The 23,565-nt window shown below is 35.5% G+C and overlaps 1 protein-coding gene across 1 annotated transcript in view; it reads left to right on the forward strand.

The window, feature by feature from the left end:
* The window catches only part of RAB3GAP1 (Rab3 GTPase-activating protein catalytic subunit), a 57,913-nt gene that overhangs the window by 14,517 nt on the left and 19,831 nt on the right, over nucleotides 1-23,565 (forward strand). The window contains exons 8-20 of the mRNA XM_051212618.1: nucleotides 1,988-2,234; nucleotides 2,707-2,797; nucleotides 4,872-4,938; nucleotides 6,427-6,495; nucleotides 6,707-6,780; nucleotides 9,280-9,363; nucleotides 11,763-11,803; nucleotides 12,857-12,991; nucleotides 14,586-14,982; nucleotides 15,833-15,985; nucleotides 17,472-17,600; nucleotides 20,934-21,064; nucleotides 23,231-23,330. Coding sequence (XP_051072808.1) covers nucleotides 1,988-2,234; nucleotides 2,707-2,797; nucleotides 4,872-4,938; nucleotides 6,427-6,495; nucleotides 6,707-6,780; nucleotides 9,280-9,363; nucleotides 11,763-11,803; nucleotides 12,857-12,991; nucleotides 14,586-14,982; nucleotides 15,833-15,985; nucleotides 17,472-17,600; nucleotides 20,934-21,064; nucleotides 23,231-23,330 — 1,718 coding nt within the window. The remainder of the gene's footprint in view (nucleotides 1-1,987; nucleotides 2,235-2,706; nucleotides 2,798-4,871; nucleotides 4,939-6,426; nucleotides 6,496-6,706; nucleotides 6,781-9,279; nucleotides 9,364-11,762; nucleotides 11,804-12,856; nucleotides 12,992-14,585; nucleotides 14,983-15,832; nucleotides 15,986-17,471; nucleotides 17,601-20,933; nucleotides 21,065-23,230; nucleotides 23,331-23,565) is intronic.

Raw genomic sequence — 23,565 nt, forward strand, 5'->3', positions numbered from 1 at the left:
TCTACAAGCAACAGCAGATACCAAGTCAGGCAGGCAGATCAGATCAAGCATACAAGTCAAGCGTATTTATACAATTATTTACAATCGATATTGTCATAGAAAATTTTTAAACATTAATCAATGAGTTCATTAATTGACCTATTTGCGCATTTAATCGATAGTTCACCAACTGACCTATTTGCGCATTTAATCGATAGTTCATCAATTGATCCCAATAAAAATATCTAACATTCAATCGATAAGATGATCGGTAAGATAAAATTTAAAATATGAGTTTGGGGATCTATCGTCCCCAACACTAGATCTATTGATAGAAATAACATTCTCGTCTACTGAATTCTCGAGTATTGATCTCCTACCAGGATGTCCACTTATCGACTTAGAATACGCAGATGATACAGTCCTGTTTGGTGAAGACGCTGACAAAATGCAGAGTCTTCTGGTAGCACTGAGCAACAATGCCAGAATGTTTGGAATGCGTTTATCTCCCTCTAAATGCAAGCTGCTGCTTCAGGACTGGCCTGCGTCAACACCTGAACTAAATACAGGGAGTGAAGTAGTCGAACGCGTTGACAACTTCACTTATCTTGGAAGTCTGATCAGCCCTAATGGGTTGGTGTCTGACGAAATCTTAGCACGGATTCGAAAAGCTCGTTTGGCTTTTGCCAACTTACGTCACCTATGGCGAAGGCAAGATATCCGTCTATCAATAAAAGGACGAATATACTGCGTGGCAGTCCGTTCTGTTTTAATTTAAGGTAGCGAAACGTGGCCATTAAGAGTAGAAGACACTCGTAGGCTACTAGTATTTGACCACAGATGCCTTAGAAATATTGTTCGCATCTGCTGGGATCACCGGGTAAGTAATAGTGAGGTTAGACGCAGGGTATTAGGGAATGATGGTAAATCAATTGATGAGGTTATGAATCTTCATCGACTGAGATGGTTGGGCCACGTGTTACGTATGCCTGAACACCGACTACCACGACGTGCAATGCTATCCGGTATTGGAGATGGTTGGAAGAAAGTTAGGGGCGGCCAAACCAAAACGTGGCATCAGTGCTTGAAGACACTAACTTGTAGTCTGAGCCATGTTGGTAGATGCAGACTACTTGGTTGGGGTCCGTGTGACGATCGTAACCAATGGATGGAGACTGTGTGACATGGCTTAGAATCGATCACAATGGCGTAGGTGTATACACTCTCTGTCTTCCCTTAAACTAAGAGATTAAAATCACTTCATATCTTTCTTTCTACCAACTAATTCTTTCTTCCTGTACTATATCCTTATTGCAATCTTTCTTTTATATATTATCAACATTGAATTAACTACTTCTATGAATTTGGTGTTCATCTTGTTGTGTTAATGAGGTATGGCAACTTGGACCGATGCATATATGTGCCTGGTCCTACGTTGTAGCTGACTGACTGACATGGATAGTGGCTAACAGTGTTATCTAGGACGCAGGTTCCTTCCTTTTTGGGACTCGTAAGCTGGATATACCTGCATTCCAGAATTGATGTTCACTCCGGGACTCGAACCCAGTACCGTCCGCTTTAAGCACCATCCAATTATCCACTTAGCTACTAAGTTTCGATAGCCACCTGCTTGTGCAATTTGTTGGATATTAGTTTAAAAAAAACGAATTGTCGTCACAAATCAATATCATGAATTGATGGAAATTCAAAATAGGTGCACTAAAATTTCAAATCTTAGCTAATAGTGTTACTCGCCTTGAAATTTTGAAGAATTTATGCTGGATCTTTAAGGGAATGTGGTTGATGAATAAATACTATTTAGAAGTCTCATAAACTAAGATAAAAGCGTTTATCCGACGCTCTCCTGGTTTCTTTTTTTTCCAGTGTTTTCCCTTCTAGCTGAAATGAGTTGTATAACAAAGTATATCTTTGAAAGACATTATTATTTAATATTTCTCTTTGAATTTAACTTCTTTCACTATTAATATTGTTATTTGCATTAGTATAGTCCTGTACCAGTTTTGGTGGAACATTATGGACCTACATATTTTGGTTTGGCTGCATCATCTTGTCTTACATCAAGTGATTATACGAATTATCTTCACAATAATATTAATACAGTATCATCATCATTATCAACTTCTAATCGGATTGGTTCATTAAATATTGATTTTACTTGTTGCCGTATTGAAAGTGAAATATTAGCTAATTGTACACATCTTAGTGGGCTAAAAGAAATATTCCTTACTAAATTGGTAAGTATCATTGAAATGATTTAAGTGCTTTTGTTAAAAAGCATTTTGTTAATTTCTAGGTAGTATTTCTTTTTATGACCTGGTCATTGAAAAGCTAGTATGGATTTGAATTAACCTGCCCCCAAATGCCCTGGTACGGCTAAGTGGCAAGAGTCAACTTCCCCTCTCGAAATGCTCTCACATGGCCACATGCATGTAATCACTCCCAGGGAAGTCCTACTCACTGCCTTCTCGTGGCGATGGTGTTGTTTAAGAAATTGAGAGGATGAAAAGTGAAACTCCGGCGCTTTAACCTGGTTGATGGATACGGACATTATGCACACTATTTAGTTAGAACATTTTTTATTTTTGCGATTCAGGCGAGGTTTCGTCGAAAGCCTGAATTAAAACGACTCAGATATTTTTATAAATGTACATTAAAACGTGTTAGTTTTACCGAACTGATTTTTCGATGCCTTTTTTTATTGTACAGGGTTATCCTTGGAGTGTGAATTATCCTGTTCCAAAATTAGATATTTCAGCCAGATTCATATATCATCTACCATCATGGTCGTCATTACGAGGTAAGTTTTAAATGTGACATATGTATACTTATTACTTATTAAAAAGTCTGTCTAGTTATAATCAACTCAGAGCCTGTGCTTATATTTACTTATATTATTTATTTGTTTTATTTTCAGAAATCTTAGAAATTTACATTGATATCCCCCTTGGTCGTAAATTAAAACTAATGTACGGACCTTAATCAAGAACTGTACATCCTGAGGCTTCGTTTTCCGACATAGCAATTTCATAGTTTCGATAATGATATTAGAAGAAGAAGATTATCAGAACTATGTGATATATTAGCGCAATACATTTCGAACAATCTGATCACACATATACTTGTTAAGAGCATTTATATATGAAAAATAAAAGGTCAACTAGACAGGAAACGGGGTAAGAGGAGATAAGGATAATGATAAGAGTAATAATAATAATAATGTGAACACAAAGCGAAACCTAATCACTCTGGGTAATAAGTCACTATTACCAGGGTAGGTTTAAGGTAAGAACAAACTGTTTTTGAACACGCAAAGGGGCTTTGAATTTTCGTATTGCTAAGGCTTCAATGAACCTTAGTATACGCCCTTTTACACTTTTATACAGCACTACAAAAGCTGAATTTAGATCAATCTTGTGACCTGTTTCAATTATATGTTTAGCAATAGAGGATGATGGATGTTTATCCTCTGCTCTTATTGGGTCACTTGATTGTATTTGTTTCTGAAGCCATTTGGGTACATGTTCACTCACCCTAATGTTGAGATCACGATTACTCCTCCCTATGTATGTGTGACCAAACACACATTTAAATTGATAAATACAGTGGGATGTGACGCAATCGTTTCCATGTACTTTAGGTTTTGAATGAAGCATGCACCTTGTTCTTTCTTTGATGATGACCTTTGCTGCGCAATAAGTTTTATTGATGACTGATTTAAGTCGTTGTTTCAGTAAAAGGCTATTTGAATCACCTCTGAATGGTAAGGTGATGTAGACAGGCTTTTTCTCTACCGAAGCTACAGTAGGTCTCGCTGTACCATGGACTTTCCATCTATTTATGAATTTCAGAGGATAGCCATTTTCTATTAACGTTTTATTTAGCAACTTAGCATCATCATCAATGGCGTCATTGGTACAAATACGGTCGAGTCTGTTGAAAAGACACCTTATCAAACCACGTTTGTATTGCACAGGGCAATAACTATAATAACTAAGGTGTTGACCTGTCCACGTTAGTTTTGTAAAAATGGATCGCTTGACTGAGCCATCTTCTCGTCCACTCAGAAGTATATCTAGGAAGGGGAGCTGATCGTTCTTCTCCTCTTCACATGAAAGACTGATATAGTTTTGGAGAGTGTTAAATTTATTCAATAAACAGTACATATCCTCTTTCCTTTCACAAACAACTAAGATATCGTCCACATATCTCTTATAAAGTGACATGTTTTCGATTAGGCCATGAGTCAGATTTTCAACATGTGCTATGAACACATCTGCTAATAATGATCCTAGCGGACTACCCATAGCAACTCCATCAGTCTGACGAAAGTATTCACCTTCAAAAGTGAACTAAACTTTGTCAGTACATACTAATAGTAAATCTTTAAGAAGTTTTACAGGTACACGTGATTGAAAATTGTTTACAGATATGTAATCACATGATATATCAATGGTTTTTTTTCAAAGGTACATTTAGGTGATATTAATATCAAGGAAAATACAATGTGTTCATTTGATGTAAATTCCTTGTTTACAAATTTCATAGTTGTTACTACGTTCTAATACAGTCACTCTTAGCCTTATTCCAGTTTACTTCTGTACTGACCACTAATAAATATTTGTTGCAACCACCAAATGACGGTGTAGTCCTGTTATTTAATTCCACGGCAGTATAAACCCACTGTTCTTCGCAAGGTCGAACTGAATGACTAGTTTCTTGAATAGCCGATATCCATAAACCAAATCAAATCAGTGATTTAGTCCAGTTATTGTTATTATTTTAATTTAATTCTTATGTTAAGTGTTGTTGTCGTCGTCATAACTAAAACATACTTTCTCGGTTTTGTTTTGCTTTTATTATTGAAAATACAGTGGAGTATCAGAATACTAACTCGTTAATGTTCTCATTTGACTTATTACAAAGATCTTCATTGAATCTGTGAGTTTGTAGTAAATTTGTTCACTATATCTCTGTTCGCTTATTTAAATGCTCAAATGGATTCTCACGAGTCAGGTTTCTATTTCAGATCATTAACTTATTTCCTCCCAATCCTCGACTTATTAAGTACATTGTAATGTTGATTGTGTTGTACTCTCTAAGCTGGATGATTTCATTTTGTAGCTTTCACTGTCATTTTAGTCGACATCATCAGTCCTGTGATTTAAATAATAGTGATCCTTTTCAAATTAATCTACAAGTACCGAATTAATGTGTACTACCCACCTACCTACATGGCTTTGTTTAACAGTCAGTGTTTTCACCAACTGATGCCATGTCTTGGTTCGCTTCTTTTTGGCTTTCTTCCAGTTTAATCCTACATCAACCATCATCGTACATAGTTGGTGGATGTGCATGTGTAAGATTTGTCCCAACCATCTCAGTCGATGAAGGTTCTCCACTTCGTCAATCGATTTGCCATATTTACCTTGTATTCTGCGTCTAACCTCAAAATCTCTAAATTGGAGGTTCTAAAATACATGAACAATGGTTTAAAGATACTTATAATCAAATACTAGTTACCAACGAATATCCTCTATTTTTAAAGGTCATGTTTCACACCCATAAGGTAGAACGAAGTGAACTAGTGTTCATTTTACTAGTCCTTTTGTTAGCAGACGGATATCTCACCTACGCCACACGGGATTAAAGGCAAGGGGTTTAACCTACTAGAAAATGTCAGTATCTTAGAAATTCACGAAACGTCTAAAAATAACTAATATTCATAGAATTCTATTTCAGATAGTTATAAGAAGTAGTGTTTAAATACGTTGATTAGGTCATTCTCTTAAATAGTCTCAATAAACTCTTTAAGGTAGTTTGCGGCGAAATGACAACACTTGTCTTTCGAAAGCTTTATTAACTCCTATCATACTACACCGTTTTCGATTTCGTCTAAACAGGGGTTGAGAATACTACTCAACAGTGGACTTTATAAGATATGAATTTATTTATTTAAACATATAAACATTGGTACAAAGGAGCACCGAATATATATGCTCCGCATAAGCCACTTGATTTGTATGTGGACTGTGATACTTTCGAATGTCCAAACTGAAGCAGGTGGTTTCCTTAGGGGCCACACTCAGAGCCTTTAACTTAGGGGTCTAATCCTTAAGGCATTGGAGCAACGTTAACAGATGCAATCCCATTGTAGCCGGTGACCTACAATAGGTTCATACGCCAATTGTTTCTTTAGGATCATGGAACCCACGTGTACTATTGTTTTGAAGTCAAGGTTTTCCAACTCCCCTAAGTGTATCCTCCATATCCACCAACCCTGTTAGGGCACCGAACATTTGCTTTTCGTCCTCTCAATTTCGTAAACAACACCCCCGCCGCGATTTGTAAGTTCAATACTAATTATAAGGTTACTGTTTTTTATACATGTAACATTTTACCATTATCTTTTTCTCTCTCGTTAAATAGATCGTTTAATTTAGCTACTACTTGGCCGTTAGTACCTAGCCATGCAATCACTGAGAAACCGTCATGGAAGTAAGTTGTATTTTGTATATGTATAAACCATCGGTCTAATCAGTAAACAACTACCATTGTCGAGTTTTTATGAAAAATAAACATTGAAATAAAAATCATCAAAATTTTTTAAAAATTACTTGGTTTTAATGAATGTTATTTCTATGTCTGTTTTCTCAAGTCATTGTCCTACCTAACTTGTCTTTCATTTGTTTCTATTGTTACTTTGTAGATCATTAAAGCCGGAAGGTGCACCAATTTGTCAATTACAATTATGTGCAAGTAATCCATTCGCCGATAAAATGAGTATGCTTTCATTTCGTATTTGTGTAAAATAAAATTTCTTACTTAATTGAGCTATTAACTTACTAGATGACATAGGTAAAATCTGATTTAATATTTTGAAGCAATTGAATGGTAACAATTGAGTAATAAACCCGAATCCTAGTTTCTACTACTATTGACGTGTTCTAGTTAGATAGTCGATTTGTAACAACGGCGATGGGTTTGAAGATACTTTTTACGAACGAGTTCATTCTTAAAATGACCTCTCACGCTGTGTATGACTGACCGACTGTTATGCTGGAAAAATAGTAAAATACATCGATACTACATTTGATATAATCCTACCCTGGATACTAAATATAGGATAATTAGTTCAGTAGGGCTAAATACTCGTTCATTAGAGTAGGTGCTAGATCAATAGACTCAACAAATTACGGTACTTGGTCATATGATATACTCGCTCCATTTATTTAACCAACGATGAAGAATCAGATACAGACTAGAGTTCATTAACACAACACAGCCCTCATATACCCTGGTATGATCGAGGATAGGGAGAGTCTGCTCTCCATCTCGAAATGCTCGCATATACGGCCACTGTCACGTAAGTCCTACTCACTGCCTTCTTGCGAGCAGGTGTGTTGTTTACGAAATTGAGGGAACGAAAAGCAAATGTCCGGTGCTTTAACAGGGTTGGTGGATATAGAGGATTCACCTTGGGGAGTTGGAGAACCCTGATTCCAGAACATTGGTACATATGGGCTCCAGGATCCCAAGGAAACAATTGGCGTATGAACCGTGTGGATCAGACTTTTAGGTCGAAGGCTCTGGGTGTGGCTCCCTAAGAAAACCATCTGCTTCAGTTTAGACGTCCGGGCAGTATCACAGTCTTCACACAAATCGAATGATTTATGTGGCGAATATCTATTTGGTGCTTCCTTGTACCATTGTTTATATGTTTAGATAAATAACAACACGAATCAACAAAAAGTGGAGTAAAATTGGAACGAAATTGGGATCAACTTTTAATATAAGATTTCCCTTTATAGTTAATGTAACCGAATATCTCTGTCTTCACCTGCTGACTAATCATAACTTACTTCCACCTCACATGTCATTAATGAAGTGATACTGTGGTGTGTGCTACTGATGTCGATAGATATAAGTAGTATGAGTCACCAATCGGAAGCGAAATACCTGAAGCCAGAGGGTTAAGAAGATCAAAGAAAAGAGAACGTGAACAGAGAATGATTGCTGTAGAAATGAAGGAACAATGAATTCTGAGACGATTGACTGACATTTTGCAAATAAAGTATTTACTGTATGGTTCTCAGATTTTACTAAGATGTTCTGTAATTTTGTGTTCATTTATATTCAGTTGTCCCCACTTGTATTCTCGTTCATTGCAATACCAATGTCCGAGTGAAGTTGATAGAAGACTGTGATTGAAGTGACGTATCGCTCTTTATCCCACTCTCTCCGTGTTATCCTTTCACAACTTAACCTTCGAAGCCGTTTTAGTTTTACCAGAAACTACTAGGCGCTGTTGTTCAGTAGATGGATTCAGTAGCTTTGTATTTACATTAGTCATTTTTCAACAAGTAGTTTGTGGGTCTGAACCTCACCTCATTGATATCAAAGAAGCCTGATCGTAGTACGTACTCTCAGGACTCATATAAAACAGTGTGACACAGAATCGAATAGCAGCAATGGTGGTGATAAACTAAAAGAAATACGTTTAAAAGGTATAGACGAAATCAAACAATGCAAAATATAAGATAATATTAGTACTTAAAATCCAATGGAAGTGTTATGACTTTAAGTTGCGGTCGATCTTTACCCTGTGCTAGTTGTTGTATCCTTGACTGGAAAATTAGAGAGCAGCGTACTTATCGATCGATTACAGTGACACGTACGGGCGGCCTAGAGTCTCGATTGGTCCCACTTCCCTGTCTAGCCCAGTTAGTTGAGTCCAGAACACAAGTCACAGCCTCGGAGATATGAATCATTATATTTCAAACATACTTTGTTTATATACCAATCAAGCATACCACATCGTACCATAAAATAGAAAACAACATTTTGTACAATATTCAACAAGTGAACAGACATCGACCAATAGGAAATGTCCGTTTAAAGTCCAAGGACACCATTGGACTTAACATGATAATTATTGGTCTATTCCTCCGCATCCACAACAGGAAGGTAAGAAAAAGAATGCATCCATAGCAATGTAAATTGATTACGAACCGTGTTAACCAAATTCTTCAGTAATGTATTATAATTCACTCACAAATACCCCAACCACGAATGTTTATATTTCCGGACTCTGTTCTCACTCATAGTCAATAATTTTATCTGATTGATGCTAATTCCTTGATCTGACTACTACTAGCCTTAAACTCAAATATAAACTTCTATTTTACTACATAGTGTGACAACATTTAGTCATGTTTTGTGAAAGCTGGTTTATTATATATGTGGTTAATGTACACTTTTGTTGTTACACTATTGTTTTAGGTGTACGAATTCAGAGGTTGTTCAAATGTTGTTCTGAATATGAACAACCTATTCAAACGACTGATATCTCATCAGACAATCCTAGTAAGCATAATGTTTATATTACAATAATTTTTCTTGTTTTCTAATATTGTATTCATTTTGTGTTTAAACTATAAATTACCTAAATATATACAGAGAACTGCCCCTAAATGCCATGGTACGGCCGAGAGTGTGGAGAGTTCGCTCACCCTCTCCAAATGCTATCGCCTGGCCACGTGCATACAATTACTCTCAGGGAAGTCCTACTCACCAACTTCTCGTAGCATTACTGTTGTTTACGAAATTGAGAGGACGTAAAGCGAATTTCCGGCGCTTTGACTGGGTTGGTGGACATAGAGAGTCCACCTAAGGGAGTTGGATATCCTGATTCAAAACCAATGCTCCACATGGGCTCCAGTATCCTGAAGGAACAAATGACGTATGAACCAATTATTGGTCACTGGCTACCATGGGACTCCATCTCCTTACGACGCTCCACTGCCTTGTGGATCAGATCTTTAGGTCAAAGGCTCGGGGTGTGGCCTCCTGAAAAACCACCTGCTTCAGTTTGGGCACCCGGGCAGTATCACAACCCTCACATATATCGAATGAGATCTGTGTGGCGCATATCTATTTGGTACCTCGTACCAATATCTATGTGTTCAAATAATAATAATAATAATAATAATAATAATAATAATAATAATAATAATAATAACAGAACTACTGATATAAACTTTTCAAATGGTTTACTTATAACCTCAATAAAAATGTACGACGCTTGAATTGATCTTGGAATACATACACTTTGATTGGACGGTTTAACTGCATAACTTTCATTGTCTGATATCCAGATATTTACTTGAACTACTAAAGAATTTCGAAGAAAATATTCTGACATTCAGATTGATCTTTAATTAGTATGTTGTATTGAATTGTGTAATAAAAGGACGAAGATTATCAGAACTATATGATGAATAGTTTAGCGTAATACATTTCGAATAATCTGACCACACATTATATATTTGTTAAGAACATTTATATATAAAAATGAAAGGTCAACTAGATTAGAAGTGGAGGGTAAGTGGGAGACAAAGATACTAATAAACTGTATTGGCCCCATACCCACACACGATTATCATTGTACAAAAAGCAAGTACTCAAATATATTTTTCTATCTAGACGATGTTTTAAATGAATCGTAATGAATAATGTGTTTTTATCAGTTAGAAACTATCACCATTGGATGCCGGCTCAGTGGTCCAGTTGGTTAAGCGTTCGCACGCGAGACCAAAAACCCTGGGTTCGAATCCTGCGAGCAGGATCGTGGATGCGCACTGCTGAGGAGTCCCACAATAGGACGAAACGGCCGTCCAGTGCTTCTAGGTTTTCAATTGTGGTGGTCTAACATCAATCGGTTCATGATCACAATCAAAAACCTAAAAGAACTCTGTTCGATAGATGCTTGATACATTGCCAAGCAATGCGACCAGCTGATAACTACTGTTCACTAGATCGAGTTATTGTTATTAAATAGACTGATTATCAGACGACAAAACAACCAGCTAGTCGAATGAGTGTTGGATAAGTTTCGCAAGCAAATTATGTAGAAAAATAAGCGCGAAATTGAACATAGATTATATGTTACTTTTTTAAAAAAAAACAGGATGTTTTGAGAATATGAGCTATTGTCGGCCACTCAGTTACAAATAACGTGACAATCAGGCTTAATTCTTGCCCAGCAAACCAGTCACATCCTATTCGCGAAGAAAATAGTTTAGAATCCTTTCATAATAACATCAGGAAGAGAATAATAATGATCCATCTGGTTGCTCGTCTTAATTTTTCCTAAAAATTATGTTTACATTTTGTACATATGTGTCTGGTCCTACGTTGTAGCTGACTGACTGACGTTTTATATACAGTGTACAACTGAACTATATTGATATGGCTATTTCATTGCTCGATTGTCATATCGATGAATTGTCATCTATCATCACAATTGTTATATATTTAGTCGACTATACAATCAAGGATGCGATAAAGTCAAACTGCTAACTGTATTCCTACTTTACCCCCTCCCCCAATTACTTTTTAACTTCGAAAATGCTGAAAATTCAGGAGAAAGTAAGAATTTTTTTTCGTTGTGATTCCAATTGTAACAGTGATACATTGAATTTAGTCAAACTTTGTTTTGCTATAGCATAATCTTTACTTGTACACAAGTGATCTATAAGTTAATATATCAAATTGAACTCGAAGAGTTCCGTTTAGTTTCCCACTAGATGTTCATAAAATCTATATCGAAGTTAACTATAAACAGATGTTCGTTGAATACATATATTTTTCTTTTAATCGATTTCTACTATTTTCGTTATGAAGTTTTGATGTTTCAAATCAATAATCTCATATGTTTTATGTTCTTAATTATTGTTATTCTATTCAATATTATTATTGTTTAGGTTCCGTTTTGTCAAGTGATTCAGTCATTCAGTTTCTACTAGTAAGTAGTAGTGATAGAATATCCGTGTATTTTTTTGTTATTGAAAACATTTTTTTAAATTAGTTCTTCAAACTTAACAATTTGGAGAGGTGATTATTTTATTTTATTTTATTTGAACACATAGATATTGGTACAAAGAGGAACCAAATACATATGCGCTACACAATAACAATGAGAATGTAAAGAGATAGAGAATGTTAAGTGCGTATAAAGATGAAGCGCTTAGTTACAGTATGCTTAACTATCAAAATAAATTTGTTGTTCTTAGGTAATATCATTGATTATAAGTTTGTTTTGATATGATTATACACTCATTAACTACTGTTCTTTGTATGTGTCCATCTACTCAAAATCTATACTTGTTGGTAAATTATTTATTCATTTATTATATTTATTTAGACACAGAAACATTGGAAGAAGGAGGCACCAAATAGATATGCGCCACACAGATCTCATTCGATATATGTGAGGGTTGTGATACTGCCCGGGTGCCCAAACTGAAGCAGGTGGTTTTTCAGGAGGCCACACCCCGAGCCTTTGACCTAAAGGTCTGATCCACAAGGCAGTGGAGCATCGTAAGGAGATGGAGTCCCATGGTAGCCAGTGACTAATAATTGGTTCATACGTCATTTGTTCCTTCAGGATACTGGAGCCCATGTGGAGCATTGGTTTTGAATCAGGATATCCAACTCCCTTAGGTGGACTCTCTATGTCCACCAACCCAGTCAAAGCGCCGGAAATTCGCTTTACGTCCTCTCAATTTCGTAAACAACAGTAATGCCGCGAGAAGGCAGTGAGTAGGACCACCCTGTCAGAGGCTATATACGCGTGGTCATGTGAGGGCATTTTGAGAGGGTGAGCGGACTTTCTCCACTCTCAACCGTACCACGGTATTTGGGGGCCTTCCTATAGTAGTGCGTCCTCTGCATTTATCGGTCATATTTTAGGTATGAAGTTATTTTCGTATTATATTTCACGTGGTATTTTTTTCATTCAATAATATCATGGATTTTTACGATTTTTTTTCTTTTATCGTGTTTTGCTTGAAAAAAGTTTCTTTTTCCTGATGCTGACGCTGAAGGTGTTTGTAATAAAGTTCTTCATAATGAACTAACATCATCTTTTGGTGATTTATCAATACATGAATTGTTAATATGGAAACGTCAACAGATTATGAATTCTTCAGAGGTAAGTTAGTATTATGTAAATGACCCTTCAATTTTCTAGGGGGAATAATTAATACAGTAGATTTGGCCAATAAGATTTTTTTTCTAAAGCGCTGTAATGGAAGTATAATCTTTAATTGATTTGATGCTTGAAACTGAATAATTTAAGTCTGTCAAAATTTGTCAGTTAGTCAGTCAGGTACAATGTAGGATCAGGCACATATATGCATCGGTCCAAGCTGCCACATATTATCAGCACAAAAAGATGAATACCGGGTTCATAGAAGTAGTTAAGTCATTGGTGGTAATATATAGAAGAAAGATTGCATATAAGGAATAGTACACGAAGAAAGAATTAATTCGTAGAAAGAAAGATATGAAGTGATTTTAATCTCTTAGTTTAAGGGAAGACAGAGAGTGTATACACCTACGCCATTGTGATCGATTCTAAGCCATGTCACACAGTCTCCATCCATTGATTACGATCGTCACACGGACTTCAACCAATTAGTCTGCATCCACCAACATGGCTCAGACTAGGAGTTAGTGACTTCATGGACTAATGCCAAGTTTTCGTTTGGCCACCCTTAACTTTCTTTTAACCATCCCCTAACACTAGTCAGCATTACGCGTTGTGGTAAACGGTGTTCAGGCATACGTAACACGTAGCCCAACCATCTCAGTCGATGAAAATTCACAACCTCATCAATTGATTTACCATCATTCCCTAATACCCTACGTCTATTTTTTTGAACAACTTTGCGACAAAACTGAACCAAGTATTTATTACATCACCTACCCACTTGAAGACAGGAGATTGTTTATAAAGTAGGATTTTCTTAATTGATTCTTTATCTTTTGATAAATGTTTAAATTAATCAACCTTACTAGAAATAATCTTCCTTCTACTTTTGAAAAGCTAATATCGCTACAAATATGGATATATATTCTTTAATGCACATACAAGAAAGTTAACTTTGTTGTCAGATATCTTAGGGAGTTTAATCAAATCATACTTTCTTGTATTTCATATAGTGGATAAGATACACAGAATAAAAGTCATTTAGTAAATATTTCTGTAAATAGATGGTGTTTAATTGATGAACTTGGATACGAAGGATCCACCTTGGGGAGTTAGAAAACCCTGATTCCAAACCAATGGTGCACACGGGCTCCAGTGTCCTGAAGGAACAAATTGCATATGAACCGACCGTTGGTCACCGGCTACCATGGGACTGCTTCTTCTAACGTAGCCCCACTGCCTTATGGATTAGACCTTTAGGTCAAAGGCTTTGGTTGTAGTCTTCTTAGGAAACCACCTGGTTCGGTTTGGGCACCCAGGCAGTATCCCAGTCCTCACACAAATCGAATGATTTATGTGGCTCATATCTATTTGTACCAATGTTTATGTGTTTAAATAAATAAATAATGAACTCAAGAATGTGTAGCTCAGATAACAGAGTACTTGAGCTAAGCATATGTTAATTAAGGATTCACGGTGAATTATTTTTTTTTTTTCAAAACAATAAAGAATAAGGTGACACGACAGATACATTTGATTATAATTATACGTTAAAATTTTAATATTTACCTTATTTATTTCTCTTGAATTTAAGAGACAGAAATTTGCTTCTATTTTTGGCTTACCAAATCCTACTTCGTTAATACATCGTTTAGCTGTGATCATTGCTAATCTTCTTGTTTATAAACATTATGAATTCAGTGATTGTTTATTATTGATCAATTCGATTTTTAATGAATTTTACATTGAGTTACAACTACGTTATGATCGTCTAATATGTTTACCATCACAAATATTATACGAAGAAGTATTCAACAGTAATGAGATAACAGTAGAAGAAGTATCAGTTGATGAAAATAAACCATCGTTAAATGCATGGAATCACAATTCAATCCAATCAATTAATGGATTAAAATTTAAAGATTGGCCTATTGATTGTTACTACAATTTGGATTGTATTTTACATCGATTTAATGGGTGCATTTTGAAGGGTATATTATTTTGGGTATTTTCTGTTTAGTTAATTGTTGTTTTCTGCTTCATATAAATGTCAATGTGCTTGTTATGTACAAAATAAGTAGTATAATGAACAATATGACTCTTTATACACTATTATTCTCTACTACATAGGTCAGTCAATCAATTTATTGATCACTGAGTAGTGATCAATATCACTATTTATCTAGTATCCTGTAGTGTTGACCAAATTCCATGGCCGCCAGTATAAGTAACTTTACGTAGCGTGTGCTATGTTTTGATGTTAGGTCGTTGTCAATAGTCAGCCAGAAACTTCTGAACTTGGTCATTCATTCAGTGACAGTATGATACCTGACAAAAATATGTGTCAGTCAAAGCAATTACACTTCTAAGCAGCGAAAAAAATTGGATGTAGTAGACGAGATAGACCGATGAAATTGCAGAGGAAAAGGGATGGATTAAAACTCGGTTTAAAAAGACAAGCTCCTCTACATCATTGGGAACTATTTGGAGCTGTTAAATGACGCTTCCAACCATACATTACTATAATCCCAGGGATTCAAAACTGGAAAGGTTTTGCTACTGACGTGACTCAGGTTAACGGTTTGTAAATTCATTTACCGATGCATTGTCTTAGTTTGGAAACCGATAATTTCTTCAATTTTCTCATCAACCTCGCATTGCTAAAGTATTCCATATCAAGGCATGTGAAAGATACCTCCGAACAAACTGAGATTAACAACCTCATCAGTTAATTTATAATTTTATGCGTACAATCGGTTGTGTTAAAATTATTATTGATTAACTATTTTTGATGTATTGAAGAAAAAAACATGATCTTTTATTTTTATTTTTAAATCACAGCTAGAGAAGGTCATCAACATCAAATATTAAAAGTCCAAAGTAATTATGATGACGATGGTGATGCATATTTTGACGTTTATGATGAAACTTTGCCATCATCTCATGATGACGTTAAGTCGGTTCATCCGAAAACTAATTGGTTAGATGCTTGCTGTAAGTTATGTATTAAAAATTAAATGAATAATTGTGTGGTTGATGCTCTCGATTTGATTTGTAAATTTGAATAAAAATACAATCTATTTTTGAATAAGGGCGCTGATAATTAGGTGACTTCAGTAGAAATCAATGGTTTAGGTCATTAGTGGCAAATCTATTTGAACGCTTGGATCGGTTTCCTAAGCTCTTCTAGTAACCCTCAGGCCAATTTTACAAGGCAACCTGAACACGAGAGAAAAGACGCGAAAGAACGCTTCAATGCAATGTTAGTTTATGTACAGAAATCTAGGGTATTTATAGCATTTCGGAGGGCCTTGGGCTTCTGTAAAGTTTTGCAACCTTTCTAAACATAGTAGCAGGTTTGGTAATCTTCCAATCAGGAATGTGTCACGTGACTTTTCACTTTCTAAATGTATCTTAGAAACTTTTATTGATTGCTGATTAGATGTCTCTCAGGGTTTTTAGGGCCCGTTTTTCAAGGGATTTTCTGGGTCTCCTCATTACTTAGTCTATGAAGTAAACACTTTTGTTTCAAATTTGTAATCTTTCTACTAATTAGTCGGAACGATCTATCCTGTTGTTAAACCAACCAGAACAAACTATTTGGTCACTTCACTGTTATTTTACGCTGCTCAGAAATACGTGTGAAGTGTGGTATTTCCCTTTCAGATTATTTCTTCGAAGTTATAGAGAAGCGTTTTTTGATGGGATTTTGTTCTCTGAGCCGGATGTTTTGGTGGTGGAGCTTTCATCGTTCTTCTGAACGACATCATTAGCACAAACTCCAGATAGACTTCTGTCTATCTATCTGAAGTTTGTGCTGATGATATCGTTCAGAAGAACGATGAAAGCTCCACGACCAAAACATCCAGCTCAGAGAACAAAACTCCATCAAAATCATCCACCTGAGCTACGAATCATCTCCACCATCTCAGAAGCCTTTTTCTTCTGATATTCCGTACCTGAGTATGATATATGGTTCTTATGAATAGCAATCATATTTCACTTGGTATCCTATCGTTTGACATGATTAAATTACAGGACACATCACAGTATTATTATAATTCACCTTGTTAAGAATTTGGGATAAAAGAGGCGTGGTTGATGAACTTGGGTTTCAATCAGTAATTTATGAGTTCCACATCCCACTCTATCTACTTCGGTTTTCGGTTAGCCGAGTAACCTGTACACAACATAGTTCGAATCTGGATAACGGAATCTGGACTTGGTTACCGAAGTACATTATATATGTTTCTTATGCCAGTAAATAATTTAGTCGATTTATGAATTACGGAACGTTTGTAGTCTCAATTAAATTAGGCAATTTCATACTTAACAACTTCATGATCCTATACATGTTACTTCCAGTGTATACAACTATAGTGTTTTGTTTATCTGTTTATCAAGCACCGACGACTGTTACAACAATAATTACTAATCTCTTTTTTATTTCTCTATCATTTTATGAATACATATTTACTAGCTAGAAATGATGCATTATCGGAAGCAGAAAGTATACTTGATTGGCTTAAATCAAGGTCTTTAATTGATCATTTACATTCACTTCTACCGCATATCATACTAGAATGTATGCTTACATTCCATTCTTTAAGTAAGTTGATTGGATAATATGGAGATAATGATCTTACAATTATTTATTCACTTTATAACATTCTATTATAACTTATGGGGAAAATTCGGTATTATGTGTAATATGTGACATTTCTTTGTTGGAAACTACAATTTCATTGTCTTCACTTAATAGTTCCCTAATTCGTTCTCATGATTAATTAAACAGACTAATATTTCATTGAGTTTCCTGGTTTAGAAGCTGTTCTCAACCTGTTTTTTTCAGTGTTACTACTCCTGTTAACTGCAGACAGACAACCCATTCGACCATATGAAACAACGATCCCATTGTTAGCTATTGATAGTCTGAATGCTTGAACACAGATGAGAAACTTCAGTAGAATAGTAATTATATCATAAGTGACTTTTGATTAATACCAGTAACTAGTAGTTTAACTATTATCATGCATTTTTAGTGGTGTATTATTTTCCAGAGAATCTGTAAATAAAAACAATGATTTTATAATCAGCTGTCTGTAATGTGTCTGTTCCTGTCGTTTGCATGGTAATAGTATTTGCCTACATGTATTTATTATTTGTGTAACATCTTATCATTTTGAACAATAATATGTTTGTTGTATCTGGTATATTTCATCTGCATTACAATTCCGATCCCATAAATATTCAGTTCCCAGAGAATATACACCTTAGTTATTTAAGGTCGTTATTAGATGTGGTCGAAGAATCGAATTTTCGGTGTTGATTTTGTCATCCTTTATAAAAACACTAAAAGAGGTCACCAATACTTGCGTCTTATTGTACTTCCTTTTTGTGATATAATTGATCAATATGTGCTGGCAATGAGCTTTTCTATAATCGTCTGAATGTTACTGTTGGGCTTATCCCAGTTGCTGCTTGTAAACGGAATCAACGAATTATTGTTGTGACGGTCAGTGTCTGAAAGCTAAACCCCAAATGACTACTTGAGCGAGAAAGTATATTGGGCTACCGAAAAAAATGCACAAATATATATATATATATATATATATATATATATATATATATATATAAATCTATCCCTTATAAAAATTGGTCCATTTTTTAGCCGATGAAATGCACTTGTACTTTATGTCACTTCTGATTGCCATCAATTGATTTTCTTATTAAGCTACTTCTAATTGGCACTTCATATCAATTATCATTTAAGTTTATGTCCTATTGGAGAAAAAACCAGAACACAGTGGGATTTAGAATTAAGTTTATGAAATTACTTGTAGGATTTTAACCTGTCTATTGAGTCAGACTTACCAACTAAACTTCTCTGCATGTACGTTACTATAGTGATAAATACTGGAAATAGTGAGATATCTGGAGGTCAATTACACCATGAAACACGAGTCAACTAAACAATATATCATTGAATTCATTGAATGAGTATTAAGTTTACAACAATTACTATTAATCAGTCACATAACACGAGGTTGTATTAAGTGGAATAATTATCGATTAATAGAAGTCAATTTAGCTCTATTTTCAAGTAAATTTCAAAATTTAGTTTACCTAAGGCAGACTACACGATAATAGGAATAAAATTTTTATTACAAGGTACAACAGAGGACTGAAATATGGAAGGGAGAGTACAAATGAATGGGATAATTTATTCATTGCGACAAAAACACTGTCGTAGAACTCGGGTCACTTAAGTAGTTGTATATAATTCAAACTACTAAGCAATAATAAGTAGTGTATCATAACTTACTAAAGTAGGATAAGCGAGGAAGAAAAAATATTCAGCTCTAACGTAGAACCAGGCACATATATGCATCAGTTCAAGTTGCCACAAAGTGATAACTAAATTCATTGAATCGAATACTTCAATGGTAGTAATTTACTAAAAAATAAGATTACGCATAAGGATAGGGAGAAAGAATTAGTTTTCAGAAAGGAAGGTATGAAGTGATTTTAATCTCACAGTTGAAGGCCAGACAGAGTGTATACACTTACGTCATTGTGATCGATTCTAAGCTATGTCACGCAGAGTCTCCAAATATTTGTTACGATAATGACGCGGACCCCAACCAAGTGGTCTGCATCTGCCAACACGTCTCAGAGTAGAAGTTAGTGACTTTATGGTGTGATACCACGTTTTGGTTTGGCCGTCCCTAACTGAGGAAAAAATAAAGTCAAATTGTCTGCATAACATATTTGCAAGCTACCATATTCCTTATTCAGCATACATACGATGTTAAGTCGTTGTTATTACTTAGCTTTACACCTTTTGTCTTAAATTTGTTAATCCTTCATTTTTAAGGAAATTAATTATTCCTACCTTTTAGTGCTCTTAGGCACATGTGTATACCAATGAGAATTCCTTACCCTACTACCGTGGTCCACATCTTGTTTCTGTTCAGAATTAAGGAATATTCGAGCGATCGTTTGTTACCACTGACTGAACCATCAGGCTCTACAGTTATAAATTCATGTTTATTGTATAACAATAATCAACGAACATATTCCTAAATGAAATTAGATCATATTATGAGTTAAGATAGTGAACTGTTGTGTCTTTTACGACCCAAATACATCCACACTGTGCCTTCCTCTTGATTTGAAAAGTCATTTAAATAGATGGGAAAAGTCGTTGCAAGGATGTCAAGTTATCAACAATGCAATAAACTAAATCTTGTGAATATAATGCATGTTTAGATGCAAATGTTATGTATGGGAGACATGTTTTCAGAGAAATGGTTGAAATATAAAGTGATATTCTCACAAACTTTCGTGTTATAAGACCTCTTTAAATAAACTATTTTTAACGGAGAATAATCCTATGATTATAATTTAAACATGAATAATATAACACACCAAATAAATAATCCAGGAATATTTGACTCAACTATCCGATTTAAACCATTAAGGAGCATAAATGCCATGATACTGACGGAATGAGTGGCATGCAGATCGACTTTAGTCTTTGAATCATATCTGCTTACACTGCTTCACTACCTGGTAGATTAGGCTTTTAGGTCGAATGCTCAATGGTATTCGTTCACTTAGAAGGCAACTTATCTCGTTTTATGTGCGAAGTAGTAAACCAGCACTAACAATGATCATGTATGACATAGCGAGTACTCTATTGCACAACTTGTGTGCAGTTTAAAGTATAAACCACTGGATACCGACTTATTTACTTAAAATTACTGTGTTACCGATGAAATCCGAATGTTATCAGGTTGACTGGTATTTTTTGTGAACATTGTTGGGATATAAAGTCCTGGAAGAATATGATTTTTTTGATGTTTGTGATTTATTAACTGTTTCTCTGTCGTTCTATTGTAATATGTGTTATTTCCTTTATCACATCTGATTTATTTAGTCCCTCATTGTCGACTATCTAAATGGTATTCGTCTATGCTCAAAAAGCTTGATCAGGAAATCTATGATCTATTAAAAATTCATTCTTCTAAACCGGCGAATGTGGACGTAGTATCAAAAATCACAAAATCTGTAAGTTATTTGTTTATCTATTCTACGAATAACATTTTTCTCGCTATAAGTAACTAAGTTTTATATATGTTCCCAGTTTTGGATTCAGCTGTTCTGATAGTCTTATTACTTACTTACTTACTTATTTACGCCCGTTACTCCTAATGGAGCATAGGCCGCAGACCAGCATTCTCCAACCCACTCTGTTCTGGGCCTTCTTTTCTAGTTCCATCCAACTCTTGTTCATTTTTCTCATGTCTATTTCCATTTCCCGGCGTAATGTGTTCTTTGGTCTCCCTCTTTTCCTTTGGCCTTGAGGATTCCATGTGAGGGCTTGTCTTGTGACGCAGTTGGGTGCTTTCCTCAATGTGTGTCGTATCCACTTCCAGCGCTTCTTCCTAATTTCTTCCTCCGCTGGAATCTGGTTTGTTCTCTCCCACAGTACGTTGTTGCTAATAGTGTCCGGCCAACGGATCTGAAGTATTTTGCGTAGACAACTGTTAATAAACACTTGTATTTTCTGGATGATGGATTTCGTAGTTCTCTAGGTTTCCGCCCCATACAGTAGAACAGTCTTGACATTTGTATTGAAAATCCGGACCTTGGTGTTGGTTGTCAGTTGCTTTGGGTTCCAGATGTTCCTCAGTTGTAAATATGCTTCTCTTGCTTTGCCGATCCGCGCCTTCACATCTGCATCAGATCCACCCTGTTCATCAATGATGCTGCCCAGATATGTAAAGGTTTTTACATCTTCCAAATCGTCTCCGTCAATTTTGATTGGATTGGTGCATGCTGTGTTGCATCGGAGAATCTTGCTTTTCTGTTTCTGTATATTGAGACCTACTGCTGCTGAGGCTGCTGCCACACTGTTTGTCTTCTCCTGGATTTGTTGTTGCGTTTGGGATAGAAGAGCCAGATCATCTGTGAAGTCTAGATCGTCCAACTGCATCCTAGATATCTACTGTATCCCGTGCTTCCCTGATAGTCTTATTAAAGTACACTAATTTGGATAAAGTATTTGTTATGTTCGATAGCCAACACGCCTTATTCACCAGTTCCTTACTGACTAACCACGACACCACAACAGACGCAATGTAACTTACATGAGAGCTCTTATTTCTCAAAAGATAATTATATAAATTATCATTATAGTATATATAATATTGGGCAGACACCATCAGCAACAACCGACTGCAGCTGAGAACAAACCAACCAACCAAAATGCTGGAGATGGTTGGGAGATCTATTGCAGAAATCACCAAACTGTATCACGAGGCAAACCCTAACTTGAAATCCTGAAGGCAAAAGGAAAAAGAGAAAGACCCAAGAACACATCGTACCGGGAATTAGAAGCAGACATTAAAAGAATAAACAACCCTTGGCGACGACTAGGCAGTGCAACTTAGACAAGAGTTGTTTAGATATTCTTTGTCGATGATCTCTGCTCCGCGAAGTGTAACAGATGTAACTTCACTTAACTATTTGACCACCAAGGAAGGAAATCTTTAGACATCTACACAAACACGTTATATTCAGATCAGTGCTTTGGTATCCAGTGATTCATATATAAAATTTCAGTCAATCCACATTCGTAAACTTAATGAGAATTGAACTCAAAGCATTCATATCTCACAGTGAACACATAATTGCTAAAACCATTACTTTGATGTTCAATAATGTCACAACTAAGATCAATCTATAACGAATTCTATTCAATTATTCGTATACGCCTGTTACTCCACAAAATTATTATGTATTGTTATATCTTGAAGGTTGTTTTCTTGATATACCGCGTATAACTGAGCACTAGAACACCAAAATCCTTCCAAGTCGCAATAAGAAGACAGAAGACTAATAAAAGGAATATTAATGCAAACAGTGTCGATTATAGTACAAAATTGTCAGGTATTTGTAGTTCTTAGTAAGAACGAAATCATCATTAAAGTCCTCCAATCCCCATACAAAGGGTTATTAACACGTAGGGATTCTAGAATATTCTTCCGAAAGGTGATTGGATGGAATATCTTAGGCTCTTTCTGAACTCCCTCGAGTTCACCCGTGATCCGTCGTCACATGTATTTGTATTTCTTTTTGTTTTTAAAAAAAATTTCTCTTGACAATATTTAACAAGCACATTGTGTGTGTGTGTGTTTCTTTTTCTACCTTATTAATTATTACATATTTTAGTTTCCATTGTCAACATTTTGTGATATCTTAGAAATTATTTCTGAATTTTCAATTCAATTCACATGTTTCAATGAATTAATTTATAATGTTATTCTTTGTGGTAAGTTTTAATTGAATCTTCCCATTGATATTTACGACTGTAATTGATTAATCTTTTATTGGGATATGTGCATACTGTGTGTGTATTGCCTTCATTCACAAGTATTATTATAAGCAAAGATGGATAGTGGTTAGCAGTGGATGTTTGAAGCGAACGGTACTGGGTTCGAGTTCCAGGGTAAACATCAACTCTGAGATTCGGGTACACTCAATTGACGAGCCCGAAATAGGGCGAA

The sequence above is a fragment of the Schistosoma haematobium genome, chromosome ZW (assembly GCF_000699445.3).
Source record: "Schistosoma haematobium chromosome ZW, whole genome shotgun sequence".
In the NCBI taxonomy this organism is placed as follows: domain Eukaryota; kingdom Metazoa; phylum Platyhelminthes; class Trematoda; order Strigeidida; family Schistosomatidae; genus Schistosoma; species Schistosoma haematobium.